Source organism: Pongo abelii, chromosome 14 (genome assembly GCF_028885655.2).
Source record: "Pongo abelii isolate AG06213 chromosome 14, NHGRI_mPonAbe1-v2.0_pri, whole genome shotgun sequence".
NCBI classification, from domain to species: Eukaryota; Metazoa; Chordata; class Mammalia; order Primates; family Hominidae; genus Pongo; species Pongo abelii.
Genome location: NC_071999.2, coordinates 105252132 through 105279040, shown reverse-complemented (window position 1 = coordinate 105279040; position 26909 = coordinate 105252132). Strand labels below are relative to the sequence as shown.

General features: G+C 44.7%; 2 protein-coding genes across 23 annotated transcripts in view; one reads left to right on the top strand and one right to left on the bottom strand.

Moving 5' to 3' along the window:
* Window positions 1-236: 236 nt before the first annotated feature.
* Window positions 237-2201, bottom strand: LOC103892284 (collagen alpha-1(I) chain-like). Its single transcript, XM_009248749.3, has one exon. It carries the CDS (start codon window positions 2199-2201, stop codon window positions 1464-1466), a length of 738 nt encoding a protein of 245 aa, XP_009247024.3. The 3' UTR covers window positions 237-1463.
* The window catches only part of DOCK9 (dedicator of cytokinesis 9), a 298314-nt gene continuing 273551 nt past the window's right edge, over window positions 2147-26909 (top strand). For 20 of the 22 annotated variants that reach the window (XM_009248745.4, XM_054528579.2, XM_063714630.1 and 17 more), the window contains exon 1: window positions 2399-2627. In XM_009248745.4, coding sequence (XP_009247020.1) covers window positions 2499-2627 — 129 coding nt within the window. In that variant the 5' untranslated portion in view covers window positions 2399-2498. 22 annotated transcript variants of the gene reach the window in all.

The window sequence follows — 26909 nt, the reverse complement described above, 5'->3', positions numbered from 1 at the left end:
CCCTTGTTCCTGCTTAAGTTACCTTAACAAAACCCAGCTGTTCTTCCATTCCCACAGAGCTCCTGTTTATTTTGTAGTCAGAATGCTGCCTGGTTCATGCATTGCTAATAGAAGCCAATTAGATCTTTAAAACCATTTGTTGAAATTTTGTTCTTTAGACTACACACACACACTCTACTGTAATCATATAGCTCTTAAAAAAAAGAAAAGAAAAAAGAATATAAAACCCTACAACCTTAGATGCTTTTGTTGTTGTTTTTAATTTAAAAAGACAAAATTGTTCGCCTTGTATAGAAGTAGATACAGCTTAGAGAGCCAAGGTAACGAGAGGAAAAGTTTGTGTTGTTTGGTACCTTTGAGGGAGTCAGAAGCCTAAAGGCAGGCTCTAATTCATGATTCTCAGAAGACAACTGTTGTCAACAGTTCAAATGAGAACTGAGCGGCCACACTCCTGCAGCTGAAAGGTGTCATTGCGAGCTGAGTTCCCCGGGGAGGCAGGGAAAGGCCGGCTTGCACCTGCTCTGTCACCCAGCTCCTCTCTTAGGACAGAAGAGGTCTGGAAAATGTCTAGGCCATTCCCTCATTTCACGGAGGAGGAAATGGGTTAGTGTGTAATTGTTTTTATTATCACACTTGTTTTATCTTCCAATCTGTCAGGCTCACTCAATGCTACATCCTGCAGTCCCCACCCACTGGGGAAACAATCCGATCCTGCAAGTAATTATTGAGTGCTGACGGCATGCCTCACCTCCAGACCTGCCCATTAAACCCGGAACGGAGGTGTTTTGCTCTCTGCGCTAAATCGGTATTTTCTCCTACCACTTTAAGATTACGCTTCAGGCCAGTGTTAGGCTTTCTGGTGGTGTGGGACGCAACAGGCGGCCTCCTCCACCGCAGTGATGGCGGCTACGAAACCTCTGGGTACTGGGGCGGGAGGCACGGCAGGGATTCTCCCAAAACTGGGTTTTCAAGGCCACCGCTCTCTGCGGAGGCCGACCCGGCAGGTAAGGAACTGTCCATCGGAAGGCAACGGGCGTGGCGTGAGCAGCCCGACCAATCAGCAGAGCCGCCCTTCAGTCAGGCTCCCCGCCCGGGGTACCCGCCCAGTCCCCAACCACTGAGCATGCGCCGCGGGCCTGGCGCAAATCCCCGCCTGGCGCGCCCTCTTCGCGGCTCTGTGACGGTTAGGCTGCGATGTGCTTCCTCAGAGAGACAGAAAGGGAGCCGGGGCGGGAGGGGACCCTTAGGGACGGGAAAGCGGTTAGGGTATTGGGGGGAAAGTCCCTCACAGGGTGGCTGTCGCTAGCGGCCGCCAGCTCTGCGTCACGGTGGGCTCGCAAGCCGGCGCATTCCTGTTTCCCGGGTACCCCGCCTGGCGGTCCGGCGCGGAGGGGCGGCAGACCGGCTAAATCGGCCCCCGTGAGGGCCGCCGTGTCACCTGAGCCCCTTCCAGGCAGTTGTCCTCAGGTTACAGGCGACATAACCGAGGCTCCGAAGTATTGCCCACGTCCAGGGTGACACAGCTGGCCGTCCCGGCGGGCCGGAGTCTGGGAGTCTCCCACGCCTGGCCCGGCCCAACCGTCATCGTCCCGCCGCGAGCTCCGTGCCTCCGGAGACCGAACGGTGGGGAGGCCGAGGCGCCACACGAGCGCGCGGCGCCCCGCGCCAGGTTCCGAGCAGGGACGCTCCGTCCAGGTCCGCCCGGCCGGCCGCGGGTTCCGATCGGTGCCGCATAAATAAAGGCTACTTTCCTGAGACATCCGTCCCCGCAGAGGCCCAGGGCGCAGAGGGGGGCGTGGTGCACCGAGCTCCGACCCTGCCGGTGACATCGAGGTCCCCTCGAGCGCAGCCGGGCTCCCTGGGCAGGAAACCCTGCTCTGAGACCGCGCATCGTCCAGCCTCAGCTGTGCGCCCTCTTGGTGGCGTGCGCAGTCCTCTCCTCCGGTCTTCGGACGTGCGGCCCGGAGCGGAGGCGGCCCCGACCCCCCACCTTCCCCAATGAGGGTCCCGCGCGGCACGCCGCCCCTGCCAGTCCGGCCGCCTAGCTCCAGCGCCGGCCCGCGCCGACCTGCCTGGCCCGCCGTCCCTCCGCGCCGGCCCCTCCTCCGCCCTCCGGACGCCCCGCCCCGCCCGCGCCGCGCCGGACACCCCGCCCCGAGGAGGCGGCCCGGCGAGTGGTCGCCGAGGGAGGCTGGTGGCATGGGGGAGCCGCCGCCGCCACACGCACGGTCGCCCCGAGCGAGCGCGGGCGCTGCTGCGATCGCGGGGGGCCGCGGACGCCGAGGGGGGCGCCTTGGGGCGTGACACGGCGCAGAGGGCGCGGCCCGGGCTGCGGCGGCCGGACTCGCGGCGAGCAGCGGGGGGAGCGGGCGGCGGCGGCGCCGGGAGCGGCGGGCGGGGCGGGCGGAGCGGGCCGGGCGCCGAGGGCGCACCTGGCGGCCGCGCGGCCGGGCCGGGCCGCGGGAGCAGGCAGAGGCGGAGGCGGCGAGGGCAGGAGGATGTCGCAGCCGCCGCTGCTCCCCGCCTCGGCGGAGACTCGGAAGTTCACCCGGGCGCTGAGTAAGCCGGGCACGGCGGCCGAGCTGCGGCAGAGCGTGTCTGAGGTGGTGCGCGGCTCCGTGCTCCTGGTGAGTGCGGGACCACCGCGGGCCGGGGGAGGGTGGCGGGGGCGCAGGCAGCTGCGGGCCCGGGCCGGGCGCCTCTTAGTCGGCAGGGCTGAGGCAGAGCGGCCGACCCTGCTGGGTCCGCGGAATCAAGAGGTGGGGCCGGCGGGAGGGAGTTGGACAGGGGAGAAGAGAAGGTCTTGGAGGGGCTGCAACTCCCAGACCCCTCCCCGCCATCCAAGATCCTGTCCCCATCGCTGTCGCCTTCCTACTGGGAAATTTCCGCGGAGTGACGTCGCCCTCTCACTCTTTTCACCCCTGTCTCTCCCAATTTACCTGCTGTCAACTGGGAAATTACACTCTCCCCCCTCCCCCGCATCCCTCCCCCGGCCTCCCTCTCCTTCCCTGTTTTGGAGGGGCGCAGGGGAATTGAGGTGGGGGCTTCCTCATCCAGTCTGCGCTCAGAGTGGGAGATGCCCCTGCGAACCCTTTGAGTTGGCTGAACTCCAGGAGGGAAGGACTTCGGCATCCTCTCCTGCGCCCCCCACCTCCAAGCCGGTATCCTGAAGTTTGGCCGCCTTTTGGGAAGGCTTGGGGGGCATGATGGGAACCCTCGCTAATTTAGTATTGGTGCAAATTCCTGTGACGTTTGGGGGTTCGAAGCAAGCAAAGCCATCAGCCCAAAATGAATCTGCCCGTGGCAGAACGTCTTTAGAGAATAGGCCTCTAGGTGTGAGAAAGATGAAGTTTTCAGTTAACTTTTTCACAGCCAGCGCTGGTCCTGCTGTATTTGGAAATGCACTACAGCCCGATTCACCTGGATGGTGTGGGAGTGGAGCGACGTTTGAGCAGGAGCGAGCTCTGCAGGGCAGCTGGAAACTTTTAGCAGCTCCTTGCGTTGCCGCCGGCATTTGTTTTCTTGAAACGGGCTTGTTTGTGGGTGGGTGTGACTTGTGTTTGTTGGAACAGTGCAAGAAGATGGGCCTTGGAAGTGGTTGTCTGGGCTTTGTGGGGGATTGTCGGGGCAGAGTGCCGGGCCCCTTAACACAGGGGCGGATGCATCATTTTGGTGGCAGATCGATGCCCTTCCTGGGCAGACACAGAATTGCGTGAATGACGTTTGTGGAGATGAAGCTTCGCTGATTTCTATATTCAGTTTGCTCAGTTTGAATTTTCTCTCGATTGCTAGCTCTGCCAACTCACTCCAGATTTCTTAAACTCCAGTTTGATCCATAGTAAACAAGGATTTAATTTTTCTATTTTAGGGAAGTCGATTAGGTAAGGAGTAGAGCAGGAGTTGGGAATAGACCAGAACCTGGCCATCTCTTCCATAATCAACTAACTTATGTGTGGCTTCCAGCATCTTCGTGACTTTTGCCAGTGTGTGTTAAGGATAAAGCCTGCAACTTCTTTGGCATCTTTTCTGTTCTCACACAGAACTTGGTTCCTTTATCTGGGGCCTGCCGTGGTCATCAGGGATTTGAGGCAGAAGAAGAGTAAATACAGTGTACCAGTGTGCCATGATTTCCAAAGTGCTGCAGGTACTGGTTTAATAAGCCGTGTAGATGGAGCCCAGGAGTGCTGGTGCAGACACAACACTGCTGATGTGCAGTAGTCCCCGAATATCTGCCCTTCCCGTCGGAGGATGGCCTACTGATGGTGACCTAGGAGTGTCCATTCCCACGTGTGACAGGCTGCCAACTGTGTTACCTCATGATACTTTAGTAGTACATCCGTTTTCCCTGGACACCCTTAAGCATGAAGAGCCAGATGCCCGGCTGTTGACTTAACTCTTAGTCTGATCTGTCTGTGGTCACTTGTCTGATGAAACCTGTGATGGAACAGATACAAAATGCAGGGAAGCAGGTGGGCCTGCTCTGGCATGTGAGGGCCCCTGGCTGAATGGGAAATAGGAAATGCATTGTGATGGTTCTGAATTGCAGAAGGAAGAATCTGGGAGGGCTTACAGATACTGAAAATTACCCACACACCTCATCCCCCCACCTCCTGCCTGGTACTCTGCCACTGCCTACTTCCTCTAGTGGCTCCAGTGTCTGCCAGGGAGCCACAGCAGGTGCACCTGCCACATAAGTTCTGGCCGGGCTTTGTTGTATGAAGGTCTGAGAGGTGAGGTAAGGTAACTGTGGACTTCTCAGGAGGCAGAGCAGCAACCATGCCAGGTTTAGAATCCCATGGTCTGTGCATCTGTCCTTAGATGGAAGTAATTACTCTGTTCTGTGTCTGATAACTTGGGTCAGCACTAATACAATGCCCACAACATAAATGCTCAATAAATATTCTTATCTAGCTAATAAAGCAGTTATGCAGATGGATTTAAAAAAATTAAACTACGTATGGGTTTAGTAGCTCTTCCCACACTTCAAGTATTGATGAGTGGATGGTCATGAGATCAGAAACAACAAAATTAAATAGTTCCGTGGATGATAAAGGCTGCCATTAAAAACAAGCTTTAAAATGTAAACATAACGTGGGCTTATCCATTTTTCATTGTTCAATAGCTTCATTTTTCATGGGTTCAGTTTCATGGACTTTTATGAATGATTTTATATTAATTTGTTTGAAAAGCTTGAAAATAAACATACAAAAAGTAGAGAGAATAGTGTAATGAACCTTCATATTTCATCATCCAGATTGAATAATTATCAAGATTTTGCCAAACTTGCTTCATATGTCTCTTCTTCCTATTCTTTTTCATGTGTGATTGTGAGTCCCAGGCCTTATATCATTTCACCTCTATATAACTAGTATATATTACTTAAAAATAGGGTCTATTCTTACATAACTGTGTCATAATAAAATTAACAACTTGTTGGTATGCTCTTCACATTTCCCAGATTATATTAAAAAATCTTTGATTGTTAGTTTGTTCTAATAAGGACCTAAAAAAGCTTTGTAGGCCTTATCAAACATGGTTAGCTCTTTCATGAGCCTTAGAATTCTTTTTTTTTTTTTCTGAGGTGGAGTCTTGCTCTGTCATCCAGGCTGGAGTGCAGTGGCGTGATCTCGGCTCACTGCAACCTCCGCCTCCCAGATTCAAGTGATTCTCTGGCCTCAGCCTCCCGAGTAGCTGGGATTACAGGTGTGTTCTACCATACCCAGCTGATTTTTGTGTTTTTAGTAGAGATGGGGTTTCATCATGTTGGCTAGGCTGGTCTCAAACTCCTGACCTTAGGTGATCTGCCTGCCTCGGCCTCCCGAAGTGTAGGGATTACAGGTGTGAGCTACTGCGCCCAGCCAGAATTCTTTTAATGGAGAGAACCCTCCATGGGGTCAGGACTTCTGGGTTTTAATCTTAGAGGTTTAGTAGTTTAGAGCATGGGTTGTAAACCTGGTTTTATGCCTCACCAGCTGTACAGTCTTAGGTATATAACTTAACCTTGTTGGGGCTCAGTTTCTTCATCTGTAGATTGGAGATAATAATTATGCTTTCCTTGTATTGTTGTTGGAAGGATTAATTGAGCTATGTGGGTGAAGCTCTTAGGCGGTGGCTGGCATATATTCTACCAGCTAGTTAAGTCCCCTTGGACTGTTGCTTAATGTCTCTGAACTTCAAGGTTCCTGCTCTGTTAAATAAGAGGGATACTAGGTTTTTCTAGAGTCCCTTATTTCACCAATGGGCTTCTATTTGAAGCTGTTTTTATTTATTTATTTATTTATTTATTTATTTATTTATTTATTATTGTTATTTTTTTGAGATGGAGTCTTGCTCTTTTCACCCAGGCTGGAGTGCAGTGGCATGATCTTGGCTCACTGCAACTTCTGCCTCCCGGGTTCAAGCAGTTCTCGTGCCTCAGCCTCTTGAGTAGCTGAGATTATAGGCGCCCGCCACCAAACCTGGCTAATTTTTTATATTTTTAGTAGAGACGGGGTTTTGCCAATTTGGCCAGGCTGGTTTTGAACTCCTTACCTCAGGTGATCCGCCCACCTCGGCCTCCCAAAGTGCTGGGATTACAGGGGTGAGCCACTGCGCCTGCCTTATTTACTATTCTTTTAGAGACAATCTGTCACCCAGGCTGGAGTGTAGTGGCACAATCATGGCTTGCTGCAGCCTTTGAACTCCCGGGTACAAGCAATCCTCTTACCTCAGCCTCCACAGTAGCTGGGATTACAGGCATGCACCACCACACCTAGCTAATTTTTGTATTTTTTGTAGAGATGGGATTTTGCCCTGTTGCCCAGGCTGGTCTCAAACTGGGCTCAAGCAATCCCAAACTCCTGGGATTACAGGTGCGAGCCAGCATACCCAGCCCTAAACTGCTTTTATAAAAGCAGTGGAGGTACTACTAGGAACATTTTTAACTGTAGGAAAAGTAACGTATGATTTTTGGTAATGAAGGAAGAATCCTCACAATTTCAGAATTAGCTTTCCATAATTTAGAATAGTTAGGAAGGTAGCATGTTCAAAACGTATGCAAGCTCAGAAGAAAAGCTAGAAAGAATTCACTGAGCAGGATTGAGTTATGATTACTTTTGGAGCTCCTGAAAGGATTTTACCTCAGGTCTTTCAGATGTATTAAAGATGGCATCATAATGGCCTAGATCTAAGAGGAAGTATTAATACCACTCAAGGCCTACAAGTGTCCTTTCTCTGAAAGATTTGTGTGAATATCAGGTCACATCCCTTTGCATGGGTGTGCTGACTGTCCTGCACTTGGGTATTAATATACAAGTCTTCTGGCTGCCCGGCTTCCTTACTGATCTTATCTTACTATGTTCAGCTTCAAACTCTTCTTCGATGTCAAGCCCTTGCCAGCGATGCCACTGCTCACCCCTTTGAGTTCCAACAATACAAATGAAACCAAGTGAGGTCGTTTCTAAATTTCGCTTGGTGTTACTGGAGGAGGGCGGACAGAAGGTATGGGATGGTAGTGTCCCTGAGTCTGCCTGAGGCTTCCCTCACTGCCCCGTTTATTCAGCCCAGGATTCCAGTGCTGTCGGAGGTAACGTGAGACCCCGGTAATGGTGTTCTTTGAAATTCTCAAGGAAGGTAAAATCTCGTTTTTGGCTATAATTTAAAATCAGATGTCAGTAAGCTGATAACTGAACTGGCCAGACCTTCTCTGCACTGTTTTTCTCCACCGTCCAGTGGAGAAAACAGAAATGTCCCAAAATACAGGAAGCAGGGTGGAGGCCCATCTTGGACTAGATCATCAACAGCAGGTTCCATTCCTTTGGCTTCTAGTCCTTTCGATTATTAGTACACTGTCAGGAGGACATTAGTGAGGCCTTGAGTTTGAACAGGGAGGGAAGGAACTGTGAAATCACTGTCCACATTTACTGAGGGCTGACTCTGGGGCAGGGCTCTCTGCTGGGTGCTAAGAACATGATACCACGTCAGAGTAGGCCCTTGCCGGTGCAGGGTTTATGATCTAAATAGGTGGATGGGTCAGTCACCTATGCTAAAGTGACTGACAGTACTAAGGCGTACCATGGAAAGAGTCAAACATGCGGTTCAGTGACCAGAGGAAGATGAAAGCACAGAACCAGTGTATTTGGGAAAGAATTTATTAAGAATTAAACTGGACCTGGAAGATGCAGAGATAAGGGAGACTTTTATCCTTTTTTTTCTAGGAAAGAATAAGAAATTGAGCAAATGCTTAGTATGCTCAGGTAGGACCAAGAAGAAGCAGAGCAGCTTGGGCAAAGGAGCAAGTTTTTGGAGGAAGGGAGAGAGGTTTTGAGAAATACAGTTGCCAACTTTGGGAACAATTTCATTGATTGGCTGAGAACACATCCTGAAATAGATTTTTTTTCCTTTGTCTTTTTGAAACTATTTCAGGAAAGAAGTTCAAACCAGCCATGAACATATACTTCCTAGAGAGACCTTCCCTAAGTGTAATCCTGAGAGTAAATGATGTGACTGTTTTCTGTCAGGCAGGCCCAAGAATGGGGTGGGAGGTGTGACATGGAAGGGAAAATCCAGTAACAGGCCTGTGTGTGTGTAGGCACTTAGGTATCATGAGAGCAGTAGTCGGATATGGTGAGTTACCATTCAGTAAATGGTGTTACAAATAATAATGTTGGAGCTCTACCTTATAGCACATACTGAAATAAATTATAGTGAAATATAAGAGTTATTTGTAAAATAAAAGAAACCACATAAAACATGGGGAAATAATCATGTAAGACTGGAGAGGGATATTTATGTATTTATTTATTTATTTGAGATGGAGTCTCACTCTGTCACCCAGGCTGGAGTGCAGTGGTGCGATCTTGGCTCACTGCAATCTCTGCCTCCCAGGCTCAAGTGATTCTCCTGCTTCAGCCTCCCAGGTAGCTGGAATTACAGGCGTGTGCCACCACACCCGGCTAATTTTTGTATTTTTAATAGAGACGGGGTTTCACCATGTTGGCCAGGCTGGTCTTGAACTCCTGACCTCAAATGATTCACCCACTTCGGCCTCCCAAAGTGCAGGGATTACAGGCATGAGCCACCACGCCCAGCCTGGAGAGGGATTTTTGAAGTATGAAAGTTCAGGAAGAAACCAGTTGGACCTGGGCTTTGGAGGTGAGCCTTGGCTTTGCCACTGATTGGCTGAGGACTTCGAGCAACGTACATTGCCCGAGCCTTAGTTTGCTCATCTGAGAATTGGGATTGGTAGGTATTATCTTAGAGAGTTTTTTAAAAGTAAAGATTAAGTAAGATAATGCATGTAAAGTAGTTAATAGTGAGTACTTAGCAAATGCAAGCTCTTATTATGTTACTAAAGGAAAAGATTGATTATCTTGACTAAATATTTCTGGAGCCAGCATTTATTGACCACCTATGATGCCCTGGAATGCATCTGAGGGCTTCACACACAGGTTAAGTCACCTCGAGGTCACAGTGTAGGTACGGGGGCTGGGTCTTGAAGCTTGGCACTGTAACTTCACACCCTGAGCTCCTAGCCACTCTGCCTGTTGCCTCCCCATGTTAACACTAAACGTCTGTCTCTGTGAGTACCATACAAAAGTCAAACAGTAAGCTTAGAAACAATATTTGCCCCATAGCTATTTGTCTATAGAGATCTCTCGATCATAGTGTTAAGTTAAACTTTTTGCTTGGAGAGCTACCCCATTCTACAACTCCATGGCCGCATTCACATGGACATAAGCTGTACTGTACAGTATGGAATGTAGGTTTGATAAGAATGAGGTTTTAAAAGTGTACCTGTCATAAAATTGTTTTTCTTTAGCATAAATCTCTCATGTGTATTCGTTGACTGGCTATCGGCCTGACCTATCTGTGTTTAGTCTTTAACATAAACTGGAATGCAGAGTGTTAACAGTGGTTCTCTGGATGTGGGATGATGGGAAGTTCACTTTTTTTTTCTTCCAATTTTCTGTCCTTCCCAGATTTCTACGGTTGACATGTATTACTTTTATTACTTTGGCCAATATTGACAGGAAAAATGATTTTGAGTATGTGCTGTGATAATTGGAGCCCTCAGAGCGAAGCCACTTACTCCTAAGAGATAGTTCTTTTTCTTCCTGTTGTATATTTGAGCTTCTGCAATTTTAAAAAGTTGCTCAGAACTTAGCAAGTGGTGGAGAGAGGAGGGCTGGGAGTTTCTGAGATGCCAGAGGCTATCTGTCACAGGCTCTGCCCTTGGCTATTCCCTGGCCTGGGGCTTCTTGGCTCTACTGACCCAGCTCTTGTCTTTACTTCTACACTGGCTGTTTGGTCTGCCTCTGCTTCCTCACCATCCACAGCTCCCTATCCCTGTGACCTGCTCATGTCCTTAGTGTGGGGCGGCCTCTCAGTGCTCACCCCATATGACTAAGCACCCTCTTCCCTTCTGTGGAACAGGATTTTCCAGCGTCTCCTCCTTCTTCTCTGATGTCTGTTCCTTTATCTTCTTCACTCTTTTTGTGCAGTCACCACAAAGGGGCATTCCTAAAGGGTCTCTTCTCCACCACTGGTTTATAGAATTTAATTTTTTCCCTTCACTCCGAAGGGGGGCACCACCTCATTGCAATTTCCACAGTTTTATCTCAGTTCTGATTCTCCCCGCTTCTATCGCACATTGTGCCCTGCCCTAGACCTGCTTTTCTGTTTTCCTGCCTGACTCTTCTACTTGGCTGTCCTACCAGCTCCTTAAGTTCAGCATCTATGAAGCATAAATTGCCACTTTTCATCCCAAGTTAGGTTGTCCTTTTTACATTCTTGTTTTAGTGGGGAGTGTCATTTCATCACCAGCTTTGAAATCTGTAACTCCTCCTATGTCTCTTCTGTTTATCTCCTTTGCCTTCCTCATTCAAGAACCACTACATTCATTACTTTCTGTCATGAGTCAGTCATTATGGGCCAAGGACTCCCAGATCTCAGTGGCTTAGAACAGAAAGGTTTATTTCTTCCACTCGCTACCTCTCCATTGAGTGTGGGCTGGGAGCCTAGTTCCATATTGTCCTGGGACCTCAGTTGATGGGACACCCCTATCTTGAATGTGGCAGGTCTGCATGGCAAAAGCAAATCACATGGCAGCGCCGAACTCCAGGAGCAGGGAAGTACAATCCTTTCTATGTGTCTGCAAGGAGGACTCACATCTTTGGTGAGCAGCACTGATGCCTGCTGCAACCTGGCATCCCCTTTCCTGTCTCCTTTCTTTCCTGGTCTGTGTAGTAGTAGGTTGTATTAGTCCATTTTTGCACTGCGATAAAGACATACCTGAGAATGGGTAATTTATAAAGAAAAGAGGTTTAATTGGCTTATGGTTCTGCAGGCTGTACAGGTTTCTGCTTCTGGAGAGGCCTCAGGAAACTTACAATCAGGGCAGAAGGTGAAGGGGAAACAGGCACATCTCCACATGGCTGGCAAGGAAGAGGCAGAGCAAAGGAAGAGGTGCTACACACTTTTAAACAACCAGATCTCATGAGAACTCTATCATGAGAACAGTAAGGGGGAAGTCTGCCCCCATGATTCAGTCGCCTTTCACCAGGCCCCTCCTCCAACACTGGGGATTTGGGTGGGGACACAGAGCCAAACCATATCATAGGGGATAGGATCCTTCTTATCTGGTTTCTTTGCTACCGTAATTACTCCCTCCTTACAGGGTCAATTCTAAACCCTGAAGACATTAGTATTTCCCGTTGCCCTTGGGATACAAACTATTTCCCTTGGACCATAAGGCTCTCTCCTTATCAGACACCACCCTCCCATGTATGCCAGCCTCTCTCATACTCCAGGAGCTAAGAAGCTCTCACTTCTGCCTGGAATAATCATGACCCCTGGCCACCCGTCTCAGTTGCCAGGCCACTCTCTCTGGCCTTTGAAACTGTGCTGGTATGTCCTGGCCTATCCACCCAAACTAAAACATGCACTGCCTGTTCCTTTCCTTTGACCACTTATCACAATTTATTTATTTATTTATTTTTGTACATTTGCTTAATGTCTTTTTCCCTCCCTGGCCTGTTGGTTCACCGTGGTTTTTGCAGGGCCTGGTGCATAGCAGGGGCTCAGTCATATTTTTTGGATGAATGAACAAACCCTGAAGATGCTACATCTGACTCTATATCTTAATTTTATCCTTTTCATATTTCCTGTTACCTCTAATTTCTCTTCCCTGCACCCATTTCTATTTATTTCATCCCAGTTTACCTCCTGCTGCCAGATTAATTTTCCTAATGCACAGGCTCTATCATATCATGAGTTTCTCATTGCTACATATGACTAATTTGCCAATATTCTTGCACATCAGAATGTATATCACTTTGAGGCTGGTTCTGTGTTTGTTTTAGTTTAGGAAAAGCTGTTCAGATTGTCAGTAAATCCGTATGGGGATCTTTGCATAGGATTTTAAAGCAGCCACACATCTTGGTACAAAATGTATAAGATTAATTTCCTATGTTAGGACCATTTGTTTTCACCAATTCCAGAGAGCTCCAATGTGTAAAAGAAGACACTGATCTAACTCTTGTGTTAAATATTTAGTAACTCATTTATCTGAAAGAAAGCAAAACAAAACAAAAATACAAGGAATAAAAATCACTGGGAGTGCTGTTCATTCACTGAATAATGAGTTTTGCAAGGAGCATGTGGATGGTGACATTATATCGTTTACACCTTTATTTTCTGTTTCTTTTTTGACTCCTTTTCAGTGAATTTATCTTATTTTATACTTTTACTTTCTGTTTCTTTCTTGACTCTTTATTGGTGAATTGGTAGCAAGGAGACTTACTATCTGATCTGAACTTTGAATCTTCCTGCCTCTCTTTCTTTGAGGTTGACAGGGATAAATATAATTAAGATAGCGCTTGGGTGTGATGACACTGGAAGACAGGCTGGGTCAGGGCCTGTGGTAGAGACTTCCCCCCTCTATTGAATGTTAATCTGAAAGTGAATCTGAAAGCAGATGGTCATGAACTACCCAGGGTCTCCATTAAGCCCATGAAGTTTGTTTTAAAACTCTTAAAATAGATTGAGATTCAAATTGAGATTCATGTCTATTTTTTAAACATTTTGTCTTAACAAAGTAGATGTTCAGTCATACAGTTAGGCAAATGTTCTAAGGAAAGATGTTTACCATGCTAAGTTAAAAAAAAAAGTTATAAATAGCGCCATTGGCTGGGTGCAGTGGCTAACACCTGTAATCCCAGCACTTCGGGAGGCTGAGGTGGGGCAGTGCTTGAGCCCAGGAGTTTCAGACCAGCCTGGGCAACAAAGTGAGAACCCATCTCTAAAAAAAGAAAAAAAAAAAAAAAAAAAGGAAAGAAAAAATTAGCTGGGTGTGGTGGCACACGCCTGTAGTCCCTAGCTACTCAGGAGGCTGAGATGGCAGGATTGCTTAAGTCCAGGAAGTCATGGCTGCAGTGAGCTCTGATTGAGCCACTGCACTCTAGCCTGGGTGAAAGTGAGACTGTCTCAAAAAAAAAAAAAAAAAGTACTACAGCTGACCTTTGAACAACATGGGTTTGAACTGCACAGGTCCACTTATATATGCAGATTAAAAAATAAGTGTATCGTAAACATTTTTGGAGATGTGCAACAATTTGAAAAAACAGATGAACTGCATAGCCATTGACGAAATTAAGAAAAAGGTATGTCATTAATATATAAAATAATGTGTAGATACTAGTCTATTTTATCATTTACTACTGTAAATGATATACAAATCTATTATAAAAAGTTAAAATTTATCAGAACTTACCCACACAAACACAGACCATACATGGTGCCATTTACAGTCCAGAGAAACAAATATAAAGATGCAATATTAAATCATAACTACATAAAATTAACTATAGTACGTATTGTACTACTATAATGATTTCATAGCCACCTCCTGTAGCTATCGTGGTGAGTGTTGTGTTGTGAATATCCACTTAAAACACCGTGTGACACCAATCATCCCTATGTGAGCAGTTCCTCTTTCCAGTGCTGACCCAAAAAGAAGAAGAGGAGGCAAAATTTAACTTAAGTAGAGAGTTTATTTGGGCCAAGCTTGCTGCAACTCAGGAGCAAATGTTCAAATTGCCCTGAATATAACAGCAGTTACAAGTGGATTTTTAAAGGAAAAGAAGAGGCAGTTTCTGAGTTGTTTACCAAGAATTCACATGAAAACAACATGAGCTATTGATTGGCTATCTGTTGTTCTTTGTATCACACATTCTGGGAACATGAAGATAATGAGGGAGGCAGCTAGTCAGGAACCATATGACTTTAAACAGTTGCCCCTGGGCACGGAGTGGGGCGACCCGAAGTCTCATACTCATGTTTCTTCTCTGGGCCTGCATAGTTCACATAGCTCAGACTGCTCCGAGCTGTTTTTCTTTTCTTTCTAGTAAATTTCTTATTGCAGTAAAAAGTGATCTCTTGCTTTCTTGTATATGATGTTCAGTGCAATACCATAGACATTGAATAACACCATTGGACCCTTACAAAGTGCAAGCCCTTACAAAGATCCTGGAAGTGCTCCTAGGAAACAGACGTCATGACGTTACAAGAAATAGTTGAATTACTTGATATGTTTTGTAGACTGTGGTCTGCAGCTGCCGTTGCCTGCCATTTTAAGATAAATGAATCCAGTTTAAGGACCATTATGAAAAAAGAAAAGGAAATTTGTGAGCTGTTGCTGTAGCTGTGTCAGCAGGCATAAAAACCTTGCACTTCTTGCAAAATACCTTTTTATCTTGTAATGAAAATGCAGCTTTTATGTGGGCACAGGATTGCTGTAGAAAGGAATACCTATAGACTGATGACTTGAGAAAAAGTGAAGTCATTATATGACAACTTAAAGCAAAAGGAATGTGAAGGATCTGAAGCTGGAGAATCTAATGCCAGCAAAGGATGGTTTGATAATTCTAGAAAGAGTTTTGGCTTTAAAAATATCAAGATAACAGGAGAAGCAGTTCTGTCAACCAAGAGGCAGCATACAAGCTCCCAGATGCCATTAAGAAAATCATTGAGGAGAAAGGATATCTGCCTGAACAGGGTTTTAATACAGATTAAAGTCCCTATTCTGGAAAAAATGCTACAAAGGACATTTTTTAGTAAGGAAGAAAAGTGAGTACCAGGATTGAAGGCAGGAAGGGTTAGGCCAACTCTACAGTTTTGTGCAAATGCAATCAGGTTTATGATCAGGACTGCCCTTTTCTATAAAGCTGCCAACCCCCAAGCCTTGAAGGGAGAAGATCAATACCAGCTGCCAGTCTGTTCATTGTATAAGAAGACCTGGTCAAGGAGAACCCTTTTTCTGGATTGGTTTTGTTACCAGCCACGGGTTCTTGGGCCCTCAATGCAGTAGAAATCGACCTGAGGCCAAAAGAAAAGCCTTCATTGGAGCTTATGCCTGAGCATAAGGGAGGCAGCACGAGAGAGTGAGAGAGAGAGAGAGAATTCCTTAGCTGACTCGCTGAGCCTGTAGGGATTTTTTATTAGGCAAAGCATGGGAATTGACATCAGGGGTAGGATATGCAGGGTGGGCTGGGCAAAGCACGTGGTAGGGTATGCGGGTCAGAATATCTGGTTGCGATGGTTATCTTGAGTGATGGGCCACATGGTGGTCTGGCCGGTGGCAACAAAGCTATAAATCAGTTGGTCAGCATTCCTTCCTGAGGTCAGACACTCTGCAACCTTGGTTCCATATTTTGGATCTCCTATGGCCAATTACTGGAATTCTTTTTTCTTTTTTTGAGACAGGGTCTGTCACCCAGGCTGGAGTGCAGCGGTGTGATTTTGGCTCACTGAAGCCTTGACCTCCCGGGCTCAAGCAATCCTCCCGTCTTCAGCCTTGCAAGTAGCTGGGACTATAAGTGTGTGCCATGATGGCTCAATTTTGTATTTTTTGTAGAGATGGAGTTTTGCCATGTTGCCCAGGCTAGTCTCAAACTCGAGTTCAAGTGATCTTCCTGCCTTGGCGTCCCAAATGCTGGGATTACATGTGTGTGCCACCATGCCTGGCCCCTGGAATTCTTTAAGTAAAAGGCATGGTTAAACATTCTGAGAGCACAGAAGAACAATTTAGAATGGCTGTTTTCTTTGTCTGACTAAAGCCTCAGGGTTAGTGGGTATAGATAGCATCAGCGAGGTAGTGGTATGGGTTTTGTGATCACTGGGGATGCATGAAAGAATGCTCTGGTGGGGGTGAGCTGATGCCAAACCCCATCTTTAGTTTCATCAGTGCTTTGTCCCTGAAGTCAGGAAGTACCTTGCTAACAAGAGAGTGCCTTTTAAAGTTCTTTTGATATTATACAATGCCCCTGGCCACCCAGAACACATGAGTTCAACACCAAAGACAATGAAGTGGTCTACTTGTTCCGAAACACAATGTCCTACTTCACCCTCTAAATCAGGGGCCATAAGGACCTTTAAGGCTCAATGCACACTGTACTTTATGGAAAGGACCATAGCGCTGTGGAAGACAACCCAAATAGAACATCATGAAAGTCTGGAAGGAGTGTATCATTGAAGGATACTGTCATTGTTATACAAAAAGCAGTGAAAGCCATCAAGTCTGAAACACATTTCTGCTGGAGAAAACTGTGTCCAGATGTTGTGCATGACTTCACAGGATTTATGACAGAGCCAATCAAGGAAACCATGAAAGAGATTGTGGATATAGCAAAAAAGGTGGGGCTGGGGTGAAGGGTTTCAAGATAAAGACCTTGGAGAAATTCAAGCGCTAATAGACACCACACCAGAGCAATTAACAGAAGAGGTCTGATGGAGACTAGTGCTTCAGAACTAATGCCCCATGATGAGGAAGAAGACATAGAAGAAGAGGCACTGCCAGAAAAGAAGTTGACGTCAGACAGTCTGGCAGAAGCATGCTAATTATTCAAGAGTGCTTTTGACTTCTTTTATGGCATGGATCCCTTTAAGATACGGGCACTGAAACTAAAGCAAATGGTGGAAGGATTGGTACTATATAGAAACATTTTTAGAGAAATTAAAAAACTAAAAAGCGAGACAGAAATTATGTATTTCGGTACAGTTATACCTAGTGTTCCTGCCTCTCTTGCCTCCTGTCCCACACTCTCCACCTCTACTGCCTCTGCCACCCCTGAGACAGCAAGACCAGTCCCTCCTCATCCTCTTCCTTAGCCTACTCAGTATGAAGACGATGAAGTCCTTTATGATGATCCACTTCTATTTAACAAATAGTAAGTATATTTTCTCTTCCTTAGGATTAATAATGTTTTCTTTTCTCTAGCATACTTGATTGTAAGAATAGAGTGTAATAGCAGGGCACAGTGACTCACGCCTGTAATTGCAGCACTTTGGAAGGCCAAGGTAGGTGGATGGATTGAGACCAGGAGTTCAAGGCCAGCCTGGGCAACATGGCAAAAAAAAAAAAAAAAAAAAAAAGCCAGGCATGGTGGCATGCATCTGTAGTTCCAGCTACTTGGGAGGCTGAAGTGGGAGGATGGCTTGAGCCCAGGAGGTTGAGGCTGCAGTGAGCTGTGTTCACACCACTGCATTCCAGCCTGGGCAAAAGAGCAAGACCCTGTGTCAAAAAACAAAAAACAAAGAAACCAGTATAATATATATCACATACAAATTATGTGTTGTTTATTTTATCAGTAAGGCTTCCAGTCAACTGTAGGCTATTAGCCAGGTTTCTGGGGAGTCAAAAGTCATAGGTGGATTTTTGACTGTGCAGGGGGTTGGTAGCTCTAACTCCTGCGTTGTTCAAGAGTTAACTGTAATATACAGAACTATTTACTTTTTTATGAAAAAAAAGCAATATTTTGTTCACGGAAGAAAGTTTATAATCTTACAGATTCTAAAGTAAGCCATTCTCTTTTGTTTCAATAATAAGTTAAATATCAAATGTTTATTCCCTCAATTCTAAACATGGAAATGCAGTTGTATAACCAAGTTTCTGTTACTAGGGGGATAGTTCTTGCCATAGATGGCAGTAGGACATAGTGAGTGAGAACTTGGGTTCAGGAGGCTTCAAGCCCCAGCTCTTCCATCTACTAGTTCTGCCTTCTCAGTTTCTTCACCCAGAGAGTGGACATTTTAATAGCACTTACCCCATAGATCTTTGTACTTAAGCGAGCAATTGCATATAAAGCAGTTAGAATAGGGCCTGGCGCACAGTAAATACTCACTAAGTGCAAACTGTGGTTATTTATTGGGGCAAGCTAAAGAAATACCATATAACCCTTTAAAGTGCTGCTTGAGGAGAATTTATAACACAGGAAAATTACAATGTTGAGCAAAAAAAAAAAGCAGTAAGCAGAAATGTGTATGGTCACAATTGTGTGAAAATATTATGTATAAGAAAAATGTTGGAAGGAAACACATGAAAAGATAGGAATATGATTTGTTCTTTATAGATTCTAGGATTTCGCAGCTGTTTTACTTTCTTAAGTGAATAGGTAATAATCTATTAAGAAAAAGCAAATGCATTGAATATTGGAAGGAAAGTTTGTACTACATGTAAGATGTTCAAGTTGGTATGCTTGAAAATTACACTTGTATATCTTAGTGCTTGTACACACGGGCATTGTGATGTAAAATATGTTCCTGAAATGAGGGCACACGCATGTTGGAAGCGAAAATATTGTCAACAGTTAAGAGCCTTGCCAGATGCTCATAGAGGCGGGATGCCCCTGTGAAACAATGCAACTTTGCATTTGACTGTTTTATAAAGTTCTTTTAAAAAAAAAGTCTATCTTTGGCCTCTGGAAAATCTGGTCAGATAGACAGGGATAGTTTTATTATTTCTGTTTCTTGATGAGGAATTGAAGACCAGAGAAATCAAGTGACTTACTTAATTAAGGTCACCTGGCTAACCTTAACCCTTTTCCTGGCAAGATGGCAGAGATTGTCTAAAAGCGTCAGAACATTTTAAGATATAATTTTGAAGTTGGAGTTTCTTGAAAACTTTTAAGTGATTAACTTGAATCATTAAACATATTTTTTGGAAAGTACCACTAATTCTCTGGGTTTATAGAAATGTGTGACATGAAAGTGAAATCATTTTCTTTTGGAGATGAAAGTTATCTTTGGTGGTCGTCTGGTTCAACTTCCTAATTTTGCAGATGAGGAAGATGAGGTCAGCCATGGATAAACCTTTGTGGTCTACAGCTAGTTACAGAGACAAGAACAAAATCGAGTTTGCCCACTCCTGGTCCAGTGAATTTTCCAGTGACTATAGAAAATAATCACATTACTTTGTTTACACTTGTGTGTTGTCAAGTGTCGTTGGTAATCAGATAATAGGACACTATGAAACATCTATTTGCACCATGGATCTCCTCCGTGCTTGTATATTTCATTAGTCCCAAGCTAGTTTGTTGGTGAAATTGACACTCATGTTTCCACAAGCCAAGAAAGGAGTTCTGCATTTCTGTTTAAGGGGTATTAGGATGAAAGGGAGAAAGAAATAAAAACCAAAACTTAGAAAATTAATCTAAAAAAGGTCTCAGTAGTAACTTATTCATGAAGGAAGAACTAATTTAGTAGTCAATGTTATTGAAGGGACAGAATATCACAGTTTTACATGTACATTGGTTAAAATTATGATGTGGCTTGAGAAAAAACCTCCCTGGGCCTATTAACCTAAAATTTGTTAGTGTAGAATAAGCTCGGTTAATCTAGGTCATTTTACATTTCAGGCTGCTTTGCGTTGGCTAAAATAAATATTCAGCTGTAAATGACAATTTGGTTCAAACTGTATTATTATAGAAAGAGTTGCATTTCTAAGATTGTTTAGAGGACTTATTTAATCTGTCATTCTAACATATTGCTGTTTTCTTAAGTAGAAAGCAGAGTTCCTATGGTGATAGCAGAGGTGCCATAATATTTATAGTATAGTAGGTTCATCTGTAAACTATTATACTAGCTAGAATTTACAGGATATTTAATCCCTTAGGTTAACTTTTTCCTTCCCAGGCTTTTACTGTGTTCATTTTGCCATTTTTATTTTCCTTCACTATTCTTTTAAGAATCTTCTATGTTATTTTTTTCCTAAAAGATTGAAAGTAACTGCTGATTTTTTTTTTTTTTTTTTTTTAACTGAAGGATGTATGTGCTTAACTAATTTCTGTGGAGTTCGTGAAAAACTGATTGAGGTATTAGGGTTTTTTTGTTTGTTTGTTTGTTTTGAGATGGAGTCTCGCTTTGTCGCCCAGGCTGGAGTGCAGGGCGCTATCTGGGCTCACTGCAAGCTCCGCCTCCCAGGTTCAAGTGATTTTGCTTCAGCCTCCCCAGTACCTGGGATTATAGGCGCCCACCACCGTGCCCAGCTAATTTTCTGTATTTTTAGTAGAGACGGGGTTTCTCCATGTTGGCCAGGCTGGTTTCAAACTTCTGACCTCAGGTGATCTGCCACCTGGGCCTCCCAAAGTGCTGGGATTACAGACATGAGCCACCGTGTCCGGCCAGGGTATTAGGTTTTTAAAGGGACTTTATTAGTTCTCCACTGAAAACTCAGAGGGGCGGAGGTTCCTAACAGTGTTGGTTTCTCCTTGAAGTTACTAAACACGTTGGTGTTGAGATTTCCATCATGTGTAAGAGGTGGCATGAGAGAAAAGGGATCACCAATAGCAGATGAGGGTTTCTTGAATTGAGGATAGTCACAGTTGGTGATTCCATATCCTGGTCTAGAATATCAATGCTGGGGCGGGAGGTGGGGAGTTGAAGATTATGGGCTGTGGAGAACCACATGTGGGGTACTGGGGATGGGTTCTTTCTGTAGGCTTAGGGAACTCCATTTGATGGGGGAGAGTTTCAGAATAGCTCCCAGAATTTGAGAGAACTACAGATGTTTTTTCCATGGCTTCAGTTGTTAGACATTGTAAAAAAAAAAAAAAAGCTTCTGTCCTTACAATGTGGAATCTTGGCATCTTGGATATCCTCCACCCTGGGCAATAGGCCCCAAAGCAGCCCTACCTCACCATCTCCTGGGCAACTCAGTGGGAGAATCAGCATATTCCAGTGAGCATTACATTTCATGTCAGGAAAATGGGATTTTGCCCGTACTACTTACTCCTTTATGGTCTTGGCCTGGTGCCTATGGGTGGCACCTGCACAATGGAGAAGTCACTGACCAGCCTGGAGTTGATTTAAGCTGCAGAGTTGATTCTTTTCTGACCAAATCATTTGGTTTTGAGTCTGGCCTGGTGCAGACCTGGAGCTCACTTCCATCTGCAGTGACCTTTGGGAGAGGAGTGGGCAGAGGCCAGATGGAATCCAGTCTTCTCTGCTGCAGGCTTCCCTTGTGATCTTTTTCCACATTCTCAGGCCAGGGCATCTTTCCCTGGAATTTGGAGAGGATTCAGTGTCCTCTTTTAGTTGAGGATCTTAGCAGATCTTGAGTCATTTTTGAGTTCTTAATGATGATGTTAGCAGAGAAAAATGCAGTGCTGTTAGAAGTTTTTAAAGCTCTCATACCTTAGTATTGAGTAGGTTTCAGGTTGTCACTGATGATTCATTGACTCAACAAACACTAAAGAAAGGTAAACATTTGGTGAAGACACTATCCTTGTCCTCAAGGAGCATGGAATCTGGAGTGGACAAAGGAACACAGATGGGACCCAGGGAGCTTTGGTGTTGAGGTCCTCTTTTAGGGTCCTCTGCCGCTTGGTTATTTTGCTCCTGGAAGGAAGAAGGAAGGTTCTGACCAGTGCAGATGGAGTTTGTAGGAAGGTGTCAAGACTGAAGTCAGCCTTCTGAATAGTAGAAACATACTGGGACTTACTTATCTATTACAGTCCTTTCACAAGATTCAGAAACCGGACGTTTAATATGGCTGTTACTCATGGGAGTAGTGATAGGATATTTCTCTTGTAAAGATTCTGGGTAGTGGCAGAAGAAATCACCATGAATGAGATGCATGCAGTGAGAATTGTGGGTCAGGACTCCAAGGAACAGGCTAGAGAGATGGGATGGGAGGCTTTTTATTTTTATGGTAATGTAGCTATTAACAACCTAAGGACTCCTAAAATTAGTATTTTGTAGCTGTATGCAGGTAATTTCCTTTTAAGCTAACTAGGGAAAACAGGGCACTTAAGAGATTTATTTCTCTTGGCATTTAGAATACGCTCTGTAGGTGCAAAGATCCCCAAAATATGCAAGGAGTTGGATCTTGATGATGTCCTTAATTAACCCCAGAAGCCATGTTAAGCTTGTTAAATATTATAGTATATTAACATATTAAATTTATATTAAGTAACATAGTATATTATTATAGTTCTTTGTCTATCATAGTTGATATAGAATTGAAAATGAAACCAGTTTTCCTTAGAATTGAAAATGAAACCAGTTTTTGTGGAGTTCTAGATTAAAAATAATCTGAAACGATTGTGTGTACTGGGCATGAAAAGAAAATTGTCTTTTTTTAAGCTCCATAGAACACAAGTTTGCATGGCACCATTCCTTGGGGTTTCAGTGATTGTAAAAGATGCTGAATACTTAGCTTGGGGGCTTTTGGAAACAAGGTGACATTCTTCTGATTTGCAGTGGGGCTAATGGTCATTGTTTCTAGAAAAACACCACTTTTTGAGTGCCAAGAAACATGCTAAAGTACTAAAGTTGGTTCTTAGATAAAGATGTGTACACTTGTGTTAGCCTTGATCTTTGTTTAGTTTTATCTTTTTTACTTTTGCCATTCAGGACATGTGTGGGTCATGTTAATCTCCTGGGTAAAGAAATGAGCAAGTATTTATTTGATTGGCAAACAAATAAGCATGCACATGTATTTTATAGATGCTTGGAAACTGTTTCCCACATATATCTGAACTGATAAATTTTAAATTTCACACATGCATCAATTAAGTGAACACGTTTGTTGAGTCCGAACACATCTGTTGAGTGCCAAGCACTGTGCTAGGTGCTTTGAGCAATCAGGATGAGTGAGAAGATCCTGTCCCATCTTGCCAACTGACTAATAGGAGAGAGAAGATTGCAAAATGAGCTTCATGTATACCTAATAGAAGATTGTATCATTGGAGAGTTATAAGTAAAGCGTTAAAGAGGTCTCAGGAGAGAGATTACCTCCAGTGGAGGGAATCAGAAAAAGGGTAATGAAGGAAATGTGAGAGATACAAATTATTCTAGATAGAGGGACCCATAGGAGCACAGGCCTCGAGGAAGGAAATCATGGCATGTACCTGGGAAACAGTGAGTAGTTGAGTCTGGTGTCATGTATGGAGGGTTAGAGGTACACAGATTCTGGTCACCCAGGGAGTGAGGAGGGCGGACAAGGCCAGGCTGTGGAGTGTTGACTTGATGCTTTGTTGTGGGTTTTCGAGCTGGAAGGGCCTCAAGATTAGAACTTTGCTGTGGGAATACAGTGACTGTGTTGTCAGAGCTTAGTTGCTGGGGGGTGGGTGGGGTTAGAAAGCTGGGGGTTGAGGTGTTACTCAGGAGACTTTTGCCATAATTTAGGCAGGAGGTAATGAGGGCAGAAAGTAATGTGTAAGTTATGTGTAAGAAGTATTTTGGGACTAAGCTGATGTGTATTTGAACCTGATTAGATTAGGACATGTATTTATTCAATGCATTTTGATTAATAATCCTCCTTCCTCCCTCCACACAGTGAGCTTGGAGCTCCCTGGCCAGGTGAGGTCAAGAAGCAAGAGGCATTAACTATAGCCTTAGGTTTCAGCCATGCGTGACTGTGGCTGGGAGTGTGGTGATGCAGAAACCTGAGAACATCCAGCCCGTTACACAGGCCTTGAGAAGAGTGTAGAATTTATCTGGTCCTTCGCTTTCAGATAATTTCAGATAAACCATTGCAGACAGATGAGAATCTCATCTCCCCTTATAAACCACCAGCAGAGAAACAGATTAGCAGTGAGCTATTAGGGGGCCTTCATTTTTTAGAGAGTGTTTAGGGTAGAACAGACAGCTTTAAAAACCATTTATCTTGTCCTCTTTAAAATACTCAATCATAATCAGTGTGTTTAATCATGAGGCCCCCGACCAGCTGTCTTCTCCACCGTCTTCAAAGCTGACATTTTGACTTCATATCAGTTTTCAGGAATGTCCTTTCCACGCTTCCCTTTGAAGGGAAAAATGAAAGAAGCCTTTAAAAATGGTAAGCTCATAAACAGTTATTTAGAGAGGGGATATAAAGTTAGGTAATTTATTTTGTTATGCTTTTTTGCACATTTTTGTAGTTTACTTTTTCCAGGTGAGAGAAAATAAATGCAGCGGGGGCCCCGGTTCATTTTTAGATGTGAACTTCTTTCACATTTCCAAATAAAAGCTCAGTCACTGCATGGATTGATAAATTATAGATGGAAAACTGTTCTCAGTTTTCCTCCTCTTAGATTTCTTTGCTTCATGGGACCATAGATCTCTCTCTTCTCTTTGAAACTCCACCTTCCTTTGATATCCAAATACTGTCACTGCCACCTGTTATTTATCAATATAGTGACAGCAGTTATAATGATAAGTCTTTCTTTGCATCCTTTTCTCTGTTTCATTATTTTCCCTTTCAGCTTCCTATTGTGGCCATCCCGTAGAAAATGGGGACCTGCTGTACTCCTTTCACTTTCAGAGAGTTGAGCTACTGCCTCTGTTCCAGTGACTCATTCCTAAGTCTTAATTTACATCTTTGACCAGGACATCTGTGAGGGTCAGGAGAAAGCTAGCTGGTGAAGAGAGAAGATGAGAGAAAAAGGTGGAGGATAAAGGGGAGTTTACCTCAAATGGAATAAGATCTACAGGTCTTAGTAGAAGGCTTCAGAATAGAGAAGTATAGTAGGAGGTGAGGCTGTGAAGGTGTTGAGCCTCTGTTTCACTTTGGAAGGGAGTGCTCCTTAGCGTGAAACCTGCAGACGGGTTGGTGTGTGAACTGTTTATAACTGACCTGTGACAAGATGAGTTGTGCTTGAAGATGAATGGAAAGAAAAAAAAGTTGAGAATTCGTGTTTAGAAACTTTTAACAAATCGACAGGGTAACTTTAAATCTGTTGAATCTAGCAGAAATTTGGGGCTTATATTTTGTATGGGTTTGTTTTTTATTTCATTTATTAGTAATTGTCAAGATTATTTGTATTTTATAAAAGTATTGGTCCCCAGTGGCTTGGAGGAGAAAGAGGACCCTCACCACACATGGTTTGAGAGGCCCTGTTGTAGGTATGTGAAGATGGTAGTTGGAGGATGTTTCAGTTGAAGTGGTTGGTTTGGGCCCCAGAAACCAAGGGGTGTCAGGTTGGGAGGCATATGGATGCTCACCCGAGGCAAAGGGAGCCCTGATGACATGGTGTCCGGTGACTTGTGGGAGTTGCAGGGTGGAGGAAGGTGTTTGGACACCTGGGTACCTACACCCAGGTGAGGCCTAGCCCCAGCATTTGGTAGGAATGTGTGTATTCTCTGCTCGGTGAGGCCTTCTAGGCTGGGAAGCGTTCCCCACAGTCTGAGTAGGGCCGTAGGGCTGTCACCAGCCGTGTCATTTTGGCTCACTAGCCATGAATAGAGTGTGACATCTTTCAGTATGCCCCAGGCTTGCTTTTCATTGTTCGTTTGTCCCTGTTCTTTTCTACCTTGCCTCTGTCTAGACTTACTGCACAAGCCTTCCTGTTGGTTCTTTTCTTTTGTTTCTTAAAGCCTTCTCTAATATTCTGACATAGAGAGTGATTCCTTCTGTTGCTGGCTTTCCTGGACCTCTTGTATTCTGAGTCGTGCACCTTCACATGGGTCTTTTCCTAATTCGGTCCCTTATCTGACAGTGGCTGGTTTGTCTTTCTGCAAAAGATGGTGTCATGATGGATGCCCAGCAAATGGTAACACCCGCAGAGTAGTAGAGAGTAGATTCGGGGACCCTGGGCCGGCAGCTCCATAATTCTCTCTCCCTTTTCTGCCAAAGAGACAGGATATTAAACCACTGAACTGGCGCGGTCCTGGGCTGCCTGCCAATGGAATATTTGGGGAGAGAATGGTGCAGCTTTTGTTTCTCTTGCCTTCTGTGGAGCCCTGGGGTGGATTCTGAAGGGATGTTTTCCCTCGCAGGAGTAACCCATTTGGTATTGAGAAAGCAGGAAAGCAAGTTTTCCTGTTACGAGCAGTGAACAAAAAGCAGAAAAGCAGGCAGCGGATGGCGATATCCTGTTGTAGAAGGCTTGCGGGAGCGAATGCAGACAAGTGCCCCTCATTCTTTCCGTGTCTTTAAGAAAAGCCCGGAGATGGGAAGGAAATCGGTTACTTTGCAGGCCACATCCAAATGGTTTTCCTCTTATTTATGGTGCTTAATAAGGAGGTCATAAATGTATGTTTTGTGATTTAAAAACTTGTCAGACCAGAGATCTATAACACATGACAAATTAGAAAAACGAAATAGATTGGTGGGTTTTTTTGTTTGTTTGTTTCCCATGAGGTCATTCGAAGTTTGCTTGGGAGGGGGCAATGAACTGTAAAAGTAAATGTAAACTTTATACAAGTTTTATTTATTTTTAAGTTTAAAATCACTTAAAGATGGCACAATTCCTACTGAGTTAGATTTATAAGAAGTTGGCTTGTCAGATGCTCTTAAGGGATCATTCTTTGGTACATTTTACAGTGAACTAGGGATGGGCATGGTGGCTCATGCCTGCAATTCCAGCATTTTCAGAGACCAAGGTGGGAGGACCACTTGGGCTTAGGAGTTCGAGACCAGCCTAAGCAACATAGCGAGAGCCCGTCTCTACAAAACATAAAAAAATTAGCCAGGCATGGTGGCATGTGACTGTGATTCCAGCTAATTGGGAGGCTGAGGTGGGAGGATCACTTGAGCTTAGGAGTTAGAGGCTGCGGTGAGCTATGATGGTGCCATTGTACTTCAGTCTGGGCAACAGAGTGAGACCATGTCTTCCAAAAAAAAAAAATTTTTTTTCCTCTCTTATTACATGAGCAATACATGTTTATTATAG

Bases quoted from the DNA above. Each gene is read 5' to 3' on its own strand.
- LOC103892284 (XM_009248749.3), bottom strand. From the start codon at position 2,201: ATGCCACCAGCCTCCCTCGGCGACCACTCGCCGGGCCGCCTCCTCGGG.